At 41.5% G+C, this 14,226-nt stretch overlaps 1 protein-coding gene across 2 annotated transcripts in view; it reads left to right on the top strand.

The window, feature by feature from the left end:
* LOC139153459 (sulfotransferase 1C2-like) overlaps positions 1-12,644 on the top strand; it is an 18,729-nt gene extending 6,085 nt beyond the window's left edge. For both annotated transcript variants that reach the window (XM_070727420.1, XM_070727419.1), the window contains exons 5-8: positions 600-726; positions 2,313-2,407; positions 10,954-11,134; positions 12,451-12,644. In XM_070727420.1, coding sequence (XP_070583521.1) covers positions 600-726; positions 2,313-2,407; positions 10,954-11,134; positions 12,451-12,563 — 516 coding nt within the window. In that variant the 3' untranslated portion in view covers positions 12,564-12,644. The remainder of the gene's footprint in view (positions 1-599; positions 727-2,312; positions 2,408-10,953; positions 11,135-12,450) is intronic.
* Positions 12,645-14,226: the final 1,582 nt, after the last annotated feature.

Genomic DNA, 14,226 nt, shown 5'->3' with positions numbered 1-14,226 from the left:
ATTTTACTGAAAGAGTAGTAGATCCTTGGAACAAACTTCCAGCAGACGTGGTTGGTAAATCCACAGTAACTGAATTTAAACATGCCTGGGATAAACATATATCCATTGTAAGATAAAATACAGGAAATAGTATAAGGAACCATGAGGTCTTTTTCTGCCGTCAGTCTTCTATGTTTCTATGTTTCTATCAAAATCAAGCAAAGCACTGGTAACATACCCAGGCTAATGCAGCCTTTGTTAGGAAGAGATTCTTCATAGCTGTTGCTTCCTTTCTGAAACAGGATAATGTGATGGCAAAATTTTGTCACCATCTCGAAGACCATTTGTCCCATGCAAATGGAGTTGGAGAAGGATGTTTGTTTGGCCCAATTCTGTTTCCTGCCCCTGTAGGACACAGCAGGAATGGTGCGATCATAGTTTTTCAGCAAAGTATGAGACAAACCCCCTCATGACCACCAAAGTCATGAAAAGTAAACCAGAAGTTTGTACCATCTGTTAGATTTGCAGTTGAATAGAAGGTTGTGCCTCTTCAACAGAAAGTTGAAAAGCTTAGGAGCTAGGCCTACTGGATTTTCTTCCTCAATGCTTTATTTTCCCAGATAATTTATGTGGCCAGGAACATCAAGGACAACGCAGTTTCCTATTTCCACTTCCATCGGATGAACAAATTGATGCCAGAGGCTGGAAATTGGGATGAGTTTCTGGAGAACTTTGCTGCTGGAAAGAGTGAGTAGATTAATTAGAGGTGGAAAACGGTAGAGCAGATGCACCACAACAGGTTCAGGGATCGGGGTCATAGTGAGGGATTCAGGAGTATAGTGAGGAACCAGCCTGGATCTTGCAGCTAGTTTTTGATCTTCAAACACTTTTATGGAAGAAGGATTAACTAGAAGGCTGGTGAGATGCAATTAATCGTGCTCTGTGTGAGCTCGCAAATCCTTCTTCCTTTTTCTTCTTATTCTGAAAATAAGCAGCTGTCTGTCTATTTGACTGACTTTTTATCTTTCTACCAATCATCAGCTTCCCCAGGTAGGTGCGCTCCAAATGATTTGGAGTCCAGTTCAGAATGTATATATTTGCACATTTATTTGTTTGTTTGTTTGTTTGTTTGTTTGTTTGTTTATTGGATTTCTATGCCGCCCCTCTCCGAGGAGTCGGGGCGGCACACAACATATAATACACAGTATACAAAATCTTGAATCCAATTAATTAATTAAAAATCTAAAACCTCAAAAAAGCATAAGAAAAAAACATTCCATTCACTCAACATTCTCTCAACACGTGTGTGTGTGTGTGTGTTACAAAACAATCAGGGCAGGGCTGAAATGCTCCCGGTTCACTCGTGCCTGTCAATCTCGGAGAGCAGGTCGTGAAGGGAGTGCAAGGCTCCGCCCACCCGTCCGGATGCCGCCATTTTGAGTCTTTTTACCCTTTGTGCATACACATGATTGCACAGAGGGTAAAAGAACCCAAATGGTGGCATCTGGGCAGGTGGGCGGAGCCTCACACTCCCTTCGCAACTGGCTCTTAGATGACTGGCAGGCACAAGCGAACATGGATGCTGTCCTTTTCCCTTCCACATTTTCCTCTCTCTCCTAGAAATCCTAGAGCAGTGATGGCAAAACGTTTTTCCCTCAGGTGCCAAAAGTGCATGCTCACACACTATTGCACCTGTACAAGTGCCCACACCCATAATTCAATGCCTGGAGAGAGTGAAAATTGCCTCCCTTGACCTCTGGAGGCCAGAAACAACCCTTCTCAACTTCTGGTGGGCCCAGTAAGTCTGTTTTTCACCCTCCCCAGGCTCCAGTGGCTTCCCTGGCGCTTGGGGAAGGCAGAAAAACCCTCCCCCATCCCCCTGGGGGCTTCCAGAAGCCAAAAATGCCCTCCCAGAACCTCTTGTGTGAGCCAAAAATCAGCTGGCCGGGGCACACATGCCTGCTGGAGCTAAGCTAGCCAACGGCTCGCGTACCGGCAGATATGGCTCTATGTTCCACCTGTGACACCTGTGCCATAGGTTTACCATCACTGTCCTAGAGAAACAAAGACGTTCAAAAGGGACTATAGATTATTTGGGATTGGCCACATATCCAATTCTTTTAAAAGTTAAAGAGAAACAGGTAATTTTACTGCTGGATAAGGAGATAGGAGACAAGCAACAGACGGAAGGGAACAGTGAATAGGCACAAAGGGGGGGAGGAGTTAGAGATTGGTCCACAGAGGGCTCCAGATTAATCAACCTCTACAAGGAGATGGAAAGAAATGTGTGATAAATTTAATCCCACTAATTTATTTTTATTTCATTTTTGCAGTTGCCTGGGGCTCCTGGTTTGACCATGTTCACGGTTGGTGGAAAGCTAAAAATTGTCACCGAATTCTATATGTCTTCTATGAAGACATTAAGAAGGTGGGTGACTTGTTTTTGAACGCTACATCTACGCAGCACGCAGGCATAAATATATCACAATTCCATCTCATACAGTATGTACATCTCAGTATTTATCTTTAATTATTTATCTATAAACAAATTCTGACAAGAAATTCATCAATTCCTTTAGAAAGTTCTAAAATCAGATATTTTGACTCATATAAAGCAAGTCCTGTCTGGCTCATGGAGCAGTTCAATAGATTATTGGTGGCAGATCAACAATTTCCCAGCAATATTTGAATGACCCGAGCTATGCACCTAATCCAGAGGTGGGTTCCTCCCGGTTCGGACCAGTTTGCCTGAACCGGTAGCAAATTGCTGGTGACATCATGATGTCACGGAACTGGTTCACTCACTACCAGTCCATGGGTGCCACCATCTTTTATATATATATATAAAAGATGGTGGCACCCATGGACTGGTATATATATAGAGAGAGAGAAAAAACATTTTTTCAATTTTTTTCTAACTTTTCCCCCAGGTTTTTTTCTTCTGTGTATGTGCAGAAGCTGAGTTTCTGGCATTGTGCATGTGTTACCATCTTGTTTTTGGCTTGTTTTTGGTTTGGAATTGTTTTGGATTTTTTGCCACTGCGCATCGTGTGGCCATGAGGCACAGCCACGCAGCGCGGGAGGAAGTGAACCGGCAGCGAACTAAGTTAGAACCCACCCCTGACCTAATCTGTCCTTTTTATATCACATTACTGGAATGGAATGGAGTGGAGTTGAGTATAATAGACTAGGACTAGAACTAGGACTAGGAGTTGGACTAGAACTAGAACTAGAACTAGAATAGAATAGAATTCAATTCTTTATTGACCAAGTGTGATTGGAAACACAATTCAATTCAATTTAATTCAATTTATTAGGTTTGTATGCCGCCCTTCTCTGAAAACTCGGGACGGCATACAAAGACAAGACAAGACAAGAATTTGCCTTAAGTGCATAAATTCTTATTGTACATAAAATATATAAGTGATAATCATGATCAAAGATACTACACAGTGATCGTCATAGGATACTAAATAAGCAATCAAAATCATACTAGAAAATTAAATAAAACAATATGAAACATAAAGATACAAGCTACAAGGTTATTATCATAAGTAGAAAGGAGATAGGTAATAGGAAGGATGAGAAGAGTAATAGTAATACAGTCTTAGTAAATAGTTTGACAGTATTGTGGGAATTAGTTGTTTAGAAGAGTGACGGAATGTGGGGGTGGAAAATTATCCTTGTGTCTAGCTGTTCTGGTGAGCAACACTCTGTAAGATCGTTTTTGAAGCTGAAATAATTTATGTCCAGGATGTGAGGGGCCTGTGGATACTTTCACAGCCCTGTTTTTGACTCGTGCAGTGTACAGACCCTCAATGGAAGGCAAGTTTTCTGCAATTCTAATTATCCTTTAAATTTATTTACTTTTTTTACTTCTATGCCGCCCAATCCCAAAGGACTCAGGGTGGTTTACAACAGTATAAAATACAAAAAAAATAAAAAAGAAGTCAAATATAGAATCTGAATTATAAAATCATAATTAAAAGCCATAATAAACTAACCCAACATGCATACAATTTGGCCATGGCTGTTGTTGGTTCATAGCCCCCAGGCCTGCCGGCAAAGCCAGGTCTTTGTGGCCTTACAGAAAGCTATTAGGGTGGGAACAGTACGGTCTTTGGGGGAGAGTTAATTCCATAGAGCCGGGGCAGCCACAGAGAAGGCCCTCCCCCACGGGCATTGTTTAGTTGACGGGACCTGAAGGAGGCAAACTCTGTGTGCTCTTATAAGTTTCTGGGAGATACGCAGCAAGAGACCGTCCCATAAATAATCTGGCCCTGAGCCATATAGGGCTTTATAGGTAATAACCAACACCTTGAATTGTGCCTGGAGACTAATAGGAAGCCAGTGCAGCTCACGGAGTGTAGGTGTTATATGGGTGTACCGACAGTTCACGCGGCTGCATACTGGACAATTTGGAGTCTCCGAACAGTCTTCAAGGGTAGCCTCATGTAGAGCATGTTGCAATAATCAAAACGGGAGGTGATGAGGGTCTGAGTGATTGTACATAAAGCTCCTGGTCCAAATAAGGCCACAACTGATAAATCAGACAAACCTGGGCAAAGGTCCCCCTGGCCACAGCAGAGAGAGGCTCAGCTGTGGGTGCAGGAGGACACCCAAGTTGCGGACCCTATCTGAGGGGGTCAATGTTTCCCCCCCCCTCCTCCAGATAGAAATAATGGACGGACAGATCAGTCCTTAGGAGGAAATGCCCACAGCCACTCTGTGCTGTGACCGGTCCTGAAACCAGACTGAAAGGAGTCCAGATAATCAGCTTCATCCAAGGACCACGAGAGTTGGAGTGCCACCACCTTCTCAACAACCTTACCCAGAAAGGATAGATTGGAGAGTGGCCTATAGTTCTTCAATTCAGCTGGATCCAGGGATGGTTTCTTTAGGAGGGGGTCACATGACCGCTTCCTTCAATGGCTGCGGAAACTCAAGGAAGCATTAATCAATGGTTGGATCCAGACGCATGTCACCTCTTGACTGGCCGAGGCCAGCCAGGAGGGACACGGGTCCAGTAGACAAGTGGAGAAACTCACAGCTCCCATGGCCTTGTCCACTTCCTGTAGAACTGAATTAGAAGCTCCTTGGGCAGTTTGAGCTGAGTTGGCGCAGGAAGAACATTCTTTGTTGTGCTTTTTTTGATGATTTTTTGATGTTAGGTTTTTGTTCTTGAAATATTATAGAACCTAGAAATTTGAAGATCTCTACTGTTCATACTGTGTTGTCTAGTATTGTATGAGGGAGTAGTATAGGAGGGTTTCTCCTAAAATCTACCATCATTTCTACAGTTTTAAGTGTGTTCAGTTCAAGACTGTTCCAGCTGCACCACAAGGCTAGTTGTTCAACCTCCCGTCTGTATGTAGATTTGTTGTTGTCTTGAATGAGACCAATCACTATTGAATCACTTGCAAACTTCAGTACAGTGGTACCTCAAGATACGAACCCCTCGTCTTACGAACAACTCGTGATACGAACCCGGGGTTCAGAAAAATTTTGCCTCTTCTTACGAACTTTTTTCGAGTTACGAACCTGCGTTGGGAGACTGCTGGGAAGCCGCGCGGCTGTTTTAAAAGGTAACAGCCGGGCGGCGGGGCTTCCCAGAAGCCTCCCAAACGCCGGTTCGTAACTCGAACAAAGTTCGTAAGAAGAGGCAAAATTTTGCTGAACCCCGGGTTCGGTTCGGGAGGTTGCTGGGAAGCCCCCCAGGCCGGCTGCGACCTTTTAAAACACCCGCGCCGCTTCGCAGCTGTCTCCCGAAGCCGAACGCGGAAGTTCGGCTTTAGCGTTCGGCTTCGGGAGACAGCTACGAAACGGCGCGGGTGTTTTAAAAGGTCGCAGCCGGCCTGGGGGGCTTGCCAGCACCCCCCCAAACCCCGAACTTTTGCCGAACTTCCGGGTTCGGGGTTCGGGGGGTGCTGGCAAGCCCCCCAGGCCAGCTGCGACCTTTTAAAACACCCGCGCCGCTTCGCGGCTGTCTCCTGAAGCCGAACGCGGAAGTTCGGCTTTGCTGTTCGGCTTCAGGAGACAGCTACGAAGCGGCGCGGGTGTTTTAAAAGGTCGCAGCCGGCCTGGGGGGCTTGCCAGCACCCCCCCGAACCCCGAACCCGGGTTCGGGGGGGTGCTGGGAAGCCCCCCAGGCCGGCTGTCACCTTTTAAAACAGCCGGAAAGCCGTTTTTTTGCGGGGGGGGTTTTGGTTGCACGGATTAATTGACTTTACATTGTTTCCTATGGGAAACAATGTTTTGTCTTACGAACCTTTCGTCTTACGAACCTCCTCCTTGCACCAATTGAGTTCGTATCATGAGGTATTACTGTACTTTATCTTTTGAGATGCAGTCATTGGTATATAGAGAGAGCACACAGCCCTGGGGGGCCCCTGTGCTATTTGTACAGGTATCTGATATAATTTTGTCTACCTTCACCTACAGCTTCCTGTCTGTTAGGAAGCTTATGATTCACTTACAGCTGTGGTCGGCCACAGTTAGCCAGGCTTGACCACATTTCTAACCAGAACATTAAGTACTTGAGAACTTTCTAAAGAAGCTAAGTGAAAAGACACTAAAGTTTTATGAGAGATTCCCATATGTTCTAAGGGGAGTTATAATATATTTTATGGCCTCTTAAATGTTATCCCACGAATAAAAATGTAGTCTTACTTGCATATATTTTGGAGCTATAAATCATTGGTGTCTTTAATCACTTTATTACTTTTTCTTGCTGAATCACAAGGGACACTGAGGGCGATTGTTCATGTAGGGATACTATTTAAACTCAGAGCACTTTTCTTCATAAATCTTAATTTAACTTTGTGAGCCTTTCTTTTCTTTTATAAGAAGGACCTCATCTCAATACCACTGCCCCAAAATGTGTTCTTCAATCTTGACAACTTGAAGAAGTTAATATTACAAAATCTGGACAATAGGTACGATCAGAGGTGGGCTGCTAAGGTGGAATGGTGATGTGTACTTGCCCCCATGGGCACACCTGCGTGTCCACGCACGGTTTTGCTACCTGCCCAGGTGCAGTAGCACAATTGCGCTGGACTAGCACTCAGAACCACAGGGGCAAGCACACGTCACTGTTCCACCTTAGCAGCCCACCTCTGGGTACGATGCATAAACAAGTAGTATCCTCAGGCCTGATTTTAGCCTATTTTTTCTTGTTCTTTATGGTAATGAAATTCTAACCTAGGCAAGACCTATTGGATCTCTAGGCCATAGACCAGGGCTCTCCAAACTTTAAGATCTGAGCATTTCAATTTCCAGAATTCCTCCGTCAGTGAGGAGTTATGGGATTTGAAGTCCACTCACTAGTGTTAAAGTTGCCAAGTGGAGACTTCTGCCCTGGAGTAAAATATTTAGTACAGTATATGTGGTACATTGCTCAACAGTAATAACTGTGAGAGGGATCTTGGAGTCCTAGTGGATAACTATTTAAATATGAGCCAGCAGTGTGCAGCAGCTGCCAAAAAAGCCAACACAGTTCTAGGCTGCATTAACAGAGGAATAGAATCAAGATCACATGCAGTGTTAATACCACTTTATAAGGCCTTGGTAAGGTCACACTTGGAATACTGCATTCAGTTTTGATCGCCACAATCCACAAAGGATGTTGAGACTCTAGAAAAAGTGCAGAGAAGAGCGACAAAGATGTTTAGGCTAGAACATATAAAGAAGGATTGCAAGAACTGGGCATGACTAGTTTAATGAAAAGAAGGACCAAGGGACACATGATGGCAGGGTTCTCAGGGGTTGCCACAAAGAAGAAGCCAGCCTAAACTTCAAAGCACCTGAGGGTAGAACAAGAAGCAATGGGTGGAAGCTGAACAAGGAGAGAAGCAACTTAGAACTAAGGAGACATTTCCTGACAGTTAGAAGAAATAATCAGTGGAACAGCTTGCCTCCAGAAGTTGTGAATGCTCCAACACTGGAAGTTTTTAAGAAGATGTTGGATAACCATCTGTCTGAAGTAGTGTAGTGTTTCCTGCCTGAGAAGGGGGTTGGACTAGAAGACCTCGAAGGTCCCTTCCAACTCTGTTAATGTTGTTGCTGTTGTTATTGTTGTTGTTGTTATTATTATTATTTCCTCATATTTGGCCTCCAATTGTTTCTCTCTCTCTTTCTTTCTTTCTTTCTTTCTTTCTTTCTTTCTTTCTTTCTTTCTTTCTCTGTCTCTCCCTTCCTCCTGATGAATTAGGATAGTTCCTGGATAGGATAGTTCCTGGATTTCATACTGATTGCTGATTAATGTTCAGGAAGTTCTTGAATTGGCATTACTTTATAAACCAGTGGCATCTATTCTTAGAGGTTTGAGATTGGGCAATTGGCAGCACCTACATTGCTTATCAGATATCTAGATGACTGAATACTGCTTTATCTTTGTTAGGGTAGGGTGTGTCCCTAAAGACAATCTAGAAACTGTCATTGGTCCAGAATGTGGCAGCAAAAGGACACAATGCTTCTGGCATTGAAAAAGTTGCAGTTGCTTTCCAAGGGACTTCCACACACGGCCACATGGCATGGGAGGAAGCGAACCAGCAGCAAAGTAAAGTAAAACCCACCTCTGCTCCTGCTTCACCCCAACCTAAATCTCACCTCAGTCTATCTGGGGAATTCTGGGAGTTGAAGTCCACAAGTCTTAAAGTTGCCAAGTTTCAAGACCTCTGACGTAGAGCATCAAAAAAATTAAAAGACAGCAACTTTTCCAAGTAACAAATTTTATATAAACGTACAAGCTTTTGTGAGTATAGCTTACTTCATCAGATGCTGAGTGGCTAGCCCAGAGTTCTTCAATCTTGACAACTTGAAGAAGTGTAGACTTCAACTCCCAGAATTCCCTAGATAGACAGGTGGGATTTAGGTTGGGGTGAAGCAGGAGCAGGGGTGGGTTTTAATCTACATCACTTCTAGTTGGCTTTCTCCCACCCAAAAAAAAATCAGAAAGAATTAATCAGAAAGAATTGATCCTCCCAAAAGGCGAAAACAAGATGGTGATGCATGCAGAGTGCCGGAAACTTGGTGTGCAGAAGGAGAAAAAAAGCCCAAAAATTCCCCCCGCCCCAAAAAAAGAAGAAAAGAAAAAAAAGAAAAAGAAAAGAAAAAAATTCCAAACAAAGATGCGGGCCTCCATGGACTGGTACCAACTGATCTGTTTCCGTGATGTCAGCGTGATGTCACCAGCGGGTTGGTACCCATTCAGGTTGGTCTGAACCTACTTCTGCGCAGGAGGGGAAGCAACTGGGCATGTAGATTCTGTTGGTATGGATGAGAGAGTACAGTGGTCCCTCGATTTTCGCGGGTTCAAACTTCACGAAACAGCTATAACACAGTTTTTCAAAAATATTAATTAAAAAATTCTTTGCAGTTTTCCCCCCTATACCACGGTTTTTCCTGCCCGATGATGTCATACGTCATCACCAAACTTTCGTCCGCCTTCAATAATTTTTTTTTTAATAAACTTTAATAAATAAACATGGTGAGTAATAATCTAAATGGTTGCTAAGGGAATGAGAAATTGCAGTTTAGGGGTTTAAAGTGTTAAGGGAAGGCTTGTGATACTGTTCATAGCCAAAAATAGTGTATTTACTTCCGCATCTCTACTTCGCGGAAATTCAACTTTCGCGGGCGGTGTCGGAACGCATCCCCCGCGAAAATCGAGGGAACACTGTATAGCAAATCAAAGCAGCCACATCAATTCCCTGGGAGGATGTATTAAAGTACAGAAATAGAACACAATATCACTAGTTATCACCTATTGCTGAAACCACTTACACATTTTTTAATAATCTATAGCCCATACTGGACAATGATATTACATTTTCTCAGTGATATATAATCACCATAGACTAACATGGCTGCCCTCCTACAATATCTACCCTGGACAGTCTTTTTATTTATTTTATTTCTTTATTCATTTGTCCAATACACAATACATATTTTTTTTTATTAATATTGCTTCTCCATTGCTTATTTGACCCCTATGACAATCATTAAGTGTTGTACCACATGATTCTTGACAAATGTATATTTTATTTATGTACGCTGAGAGCATATGCACCAAAGACAAATTCCTTGTGTGTCCAATCACACTTGGCCAATAAAAATTCTATTCTATTCTATTCTATATGGAAGAGAATAGACATGAAGTAATATATATAAAGATAATATGTAAAAATAGAGCAGAAGATATATGAAAGGAAGAAAATATATATGATATATGAGATAAAGGAAAGACAATTGTACAGGGGACGAAAGGCACACTAGTGCACTTATGTACGCCCCTTACTGACCTCTTAGGAACCTGGAGAGGTCAATGATGGATAGTCTAAGGGAGAAATGTTGGGGGTTAGGGGTTGACACTATTGAGTCCGGTAATGAGTTCCACGCTTCGACAACTCTATTGTTAAAGTCATATTTTTTACAGTCAAGTTTGGAGCGATTAATATTAAGTTTGAATCTGTTGCGTGCTCTTGTGTTGTTGCGGTTGAAGCTGAAATAGTCATTGACCGGTAGGACGTTGCAGCATATGATCTTGTGGGCAATACTTAAATTGTGCTTTAGGCGCCGTAGTTCTAAGCTTTCTAGACCCAGGATTGTTAGTCTTCCTAGTCCTCTTAAATTTTCAGTGAGACATTTTTTGCAAATGCTATGAAGAATATGGGGCCCCTCAACAGCTAATTCTAACATTCTCATGGTTCTCTGTTTTTGGAGATGTACAATTTAGGAAAAAAACTTAAGATGTTTATTCTTCCCAGTACTAAAAGAACTGTTTTATAATTTTTAGATTAATTTTAATCATTTTATTCTACATTAGGATTTGTCAATTGGCCAGAACCAATATTCCAAGCAGTGACTAAAGATGAGCTGCCCAAAAAGTGCAATGATAATTTAAAGTTAGCCTTTGAATCCTGAACAAATTGAAGAACTTTACTCACGGTCTTACTTTTCTATCCAACTTCATAGGATCCAACTCGAGAAATCCAGAAGGTCGCCCAATTCCTGGGAACAGAGCTCTCAGGAGCAGTTGTGGATGAGATTGTGCAACATACAATGTTTGAGAGCATGAAGACAAACCCAATGGCTAATTACAGCACCTTACCTAGTTTCCTTTTAGACCACGACATATGTCCATTCATGAGAAAAGGTAATATTGAGAGGGTAAATTTTATTCTGGCCCCATATTCTGTTGAATGCAATATGAAAACAAATATTTTTACGTTTATATTTATAAAAGGGCCATTAATAGAATAACAATAGCATTTAGATTCATATACAGTGTTCCCTCACTTTTCGCGGGGGATGCGTTCCGAGACCGCCCGCGAAAGTTGAATTTCCGCGAAGTAGAGATGCGGAAGTAAATACACTATTTTTGGCTATGAACAGTATCACAAGCCATCCCTTAACACTTTAAACCCCTAAATTGCAATTTTCCATTCCCTTAGCAACCATTCAGATTATTATTCACCATGTTTATTTATTAAAGTTTATTAAAAAATATATTTATTAAAGGCAGATGAAAGTTTGGCGATGACATATGATGTCATCGGGTGGGAAAAACCGTGGTATAGGGAAAAAACCCGCAAAGTATTTTTTAATTAATATTTTTGAAAAACCGTGGTATAGACTTTCCGCGAAGTTCGAACCCGCGAAAATCGAGGGAACACTGTAGATTCATGGTATGTTTGAGTGTATGTTTGTTTTTTTATAATAAGGGTTTTTTAGTTGTTTTTATTAATTGGATTGTTCATGTTGTTTTACCACTGTTGTTAGCCGCCCCGAGTCTGCGGAGAGGGGCGGCATACAAATCCAATAAATAATAATAATAATAATAATAATAATAATAATAATAATAATAATAATAATAATATTTCTTCACAGTGCTTTATAGCCATCTTTAAGTGATTTACAGACTCAGCATATTGCCCCCAACAATCTGGGTCCTCACTTTACCCACCTTAGAAGGACAAAGTGAGGCAGTGAGACTCGAATTGCCAAACTTCTGGCAACCAGCAGTCAGCAGAAGTATCCTGCAATATTGCATTCTAACCACTGCGCTCCCATGGCACATCCCTGCAGAGGTGCTATCTTCAACACTAACTAAATACATCATCATTGTTGGCTTTTGCTTCAGAGTGAGCATAAGTCTCTCTACATGCTCAGATATGCTTACTTTCTTACATATAATTCCAAATGTCAGGACATTTAACTCTTCGAGCAATAAATTCATATTAAGAAGTATTACAAGACTCTACAATATTCTTGATTTAATGACTACAAGATAGACAGTGTGATTTTCTCTTTCACTGTGTGTGTGTTTATGCATCCTATTTCACAGGACCATTGCTTTAGAGATTAAAGTTGCTAAATTAAAGTTGCTATTAGCAATTAAAGTTGTAACCAATGTAATCAGTTAACTATTATTGCTGTATTTTATATTCTGCATTATTTCCTTGCCTGCAGGCACTGTTGGTGACTGGAAAGAACAGTTTACTGTGGCTCAAAGTGAACAGCTAGACAATCTCTATGCCCACTTACTAGCAGACAGTGGCCTGACCTTCCATACGGAATTGTAAACCTGTGCCTCTCATCACTTGAAATGCTTGCTTTTCCCTGTATTTAATAAAATAGACTGCTGAAAGCAAGAGCAAACCAAACCATGTGTACGCCTTTTCTTTAAATAATCTTGGCATTAATAAGCAAGTGGAAATAAAATGAATTTATTTCAGTTTCTCCGCTATGTCTATTATCCCTATTTAGTTTGTTGAAAAAAGTACCAACCATAAACTAAATAATGAGGTTTAACTTACAAGCTTGCAAACTTAGGATGAATCAGATAGAGCATTTACATTGTACCTTTCCCCATCTGATACTCTCTGAAATGTATTGCTATTCCAAACTATTTGGGTTGACCCACATTGAAGAATGTGAGTTGACATCTGTTAAGAGTTTATAACTTTTTTGTGCCATGAACCCCTTGGGCAGTCTGGTGAAACCTATAGACTCTTTCTCAGAAAAACACACTTAAATGCATGACATGAAATGCATAGTTATAAATTAAATCACAAAAGAACCAAAATTATGTTATGCATAATCTTCAAACTGCAACAACAATTAGAATTTGTAACCTTAAGATGCCGCAAGCAGTGATAAGTGCAAGATGATTGGCAAGCACCCAAATTGTCATCACATGACCATGGGGATGGTGTGATAGTCATAAGTACGAGTATCGATCATATGGAAGGGACATAACTGGAAAGACTGGGTTTTTAAGCACCATCGTAACTGAATGATTGCTAAATGAATTATTGTAAATTAAAGACATAGAAGATTGACGGCAGAAAAAGACCTCATGTCCATCTAGTCTGCCCTTATACTATTTCCTGTATTTTATTTTAGGATGGATCTATGTTTATCCCAGGAATGTTTAAATTCTGTTACTGTGGATTTACCAACCACGTCTGCTGGAAGTTTGTTCCAAGCATCTACTACTCTTTCAGTAAAATAATATTTTATCACGTTACTTCTAATCTTTCCCCCAATTAACTTCAGATTGTGCCCCCTTGTTCTTGTGTTCACTTTCCTATTAAAAACACTTCCCTCCTGAACCTTATTTAACCCTGTAAAAGACTACAAGACTCCAGCTGTCTACAAAGGAACATAAATGCTTCCATTCCCCACCATTCAGTCAATGCCGAAGAAGCTCCTGGGATGAGAAGTGAAATGTCTTCAAAGAGAATACGAAGAACAATTGCCTCTTAAAAAAGCACCTTTGGGATAAGTGGTTAGTGGAAAACGACATCCCGTTATTATCTTCTGTTACGGAACCTGTGCCTTGCCCCCTCCCTTCCCTTTAACCGTTAGGGGGGAACATCAACGTTTTCTACAGGCAACATCAACGTTCTCTGGTTGGCACATGTGGAGAAGATGCTATGTGGTATAGGAATTAATTAAGGACTTCTTGGGAGTCAAGAATTGGGTGCCTCTACTTACAACCTTGGCTTCTGTTTGTGGTTTCTTTTCACTGCACTCCTACGGTGAAGTCTTGCACTCCAAAGACTCGTGTGTTTGTCAACTGCTTCCTCTAACTGGATGTACAGGGTGAAAAGGAAGTACTGTAAAAGAGAAAAAGTGCTGATTAATGGAAGGATAGAGAAAAAGAAGGCAAAAAGAGGACTTATTCTCTCCAAAGGGTGCACCTCTTTTGCACTTTTTGCATAGAGGTACGTCTTGTTGGTA

This window comes from Erythrolamprus reginae, chromosome Z (genome assembly GCF_031021105.1).
Source record: "Erythrolamprus reginae isolate rEryReg1 chromosome Z, rEryReg1.hap1, whole genome shotgun sequence".
In the NCBI taxonomy this organism is placed as follows: Eukaryota; Metazoa; Chordata; class Lepidosauria; order Squamata; family Dipsadidae; genus Erythrolamprus; species Erythrolamprus reginae.
The sequence above is the reverse complement of the archived record's forward strand: the minus strand, read 5'-3'. Positions and strand labels throughout refer to the sequence as shown.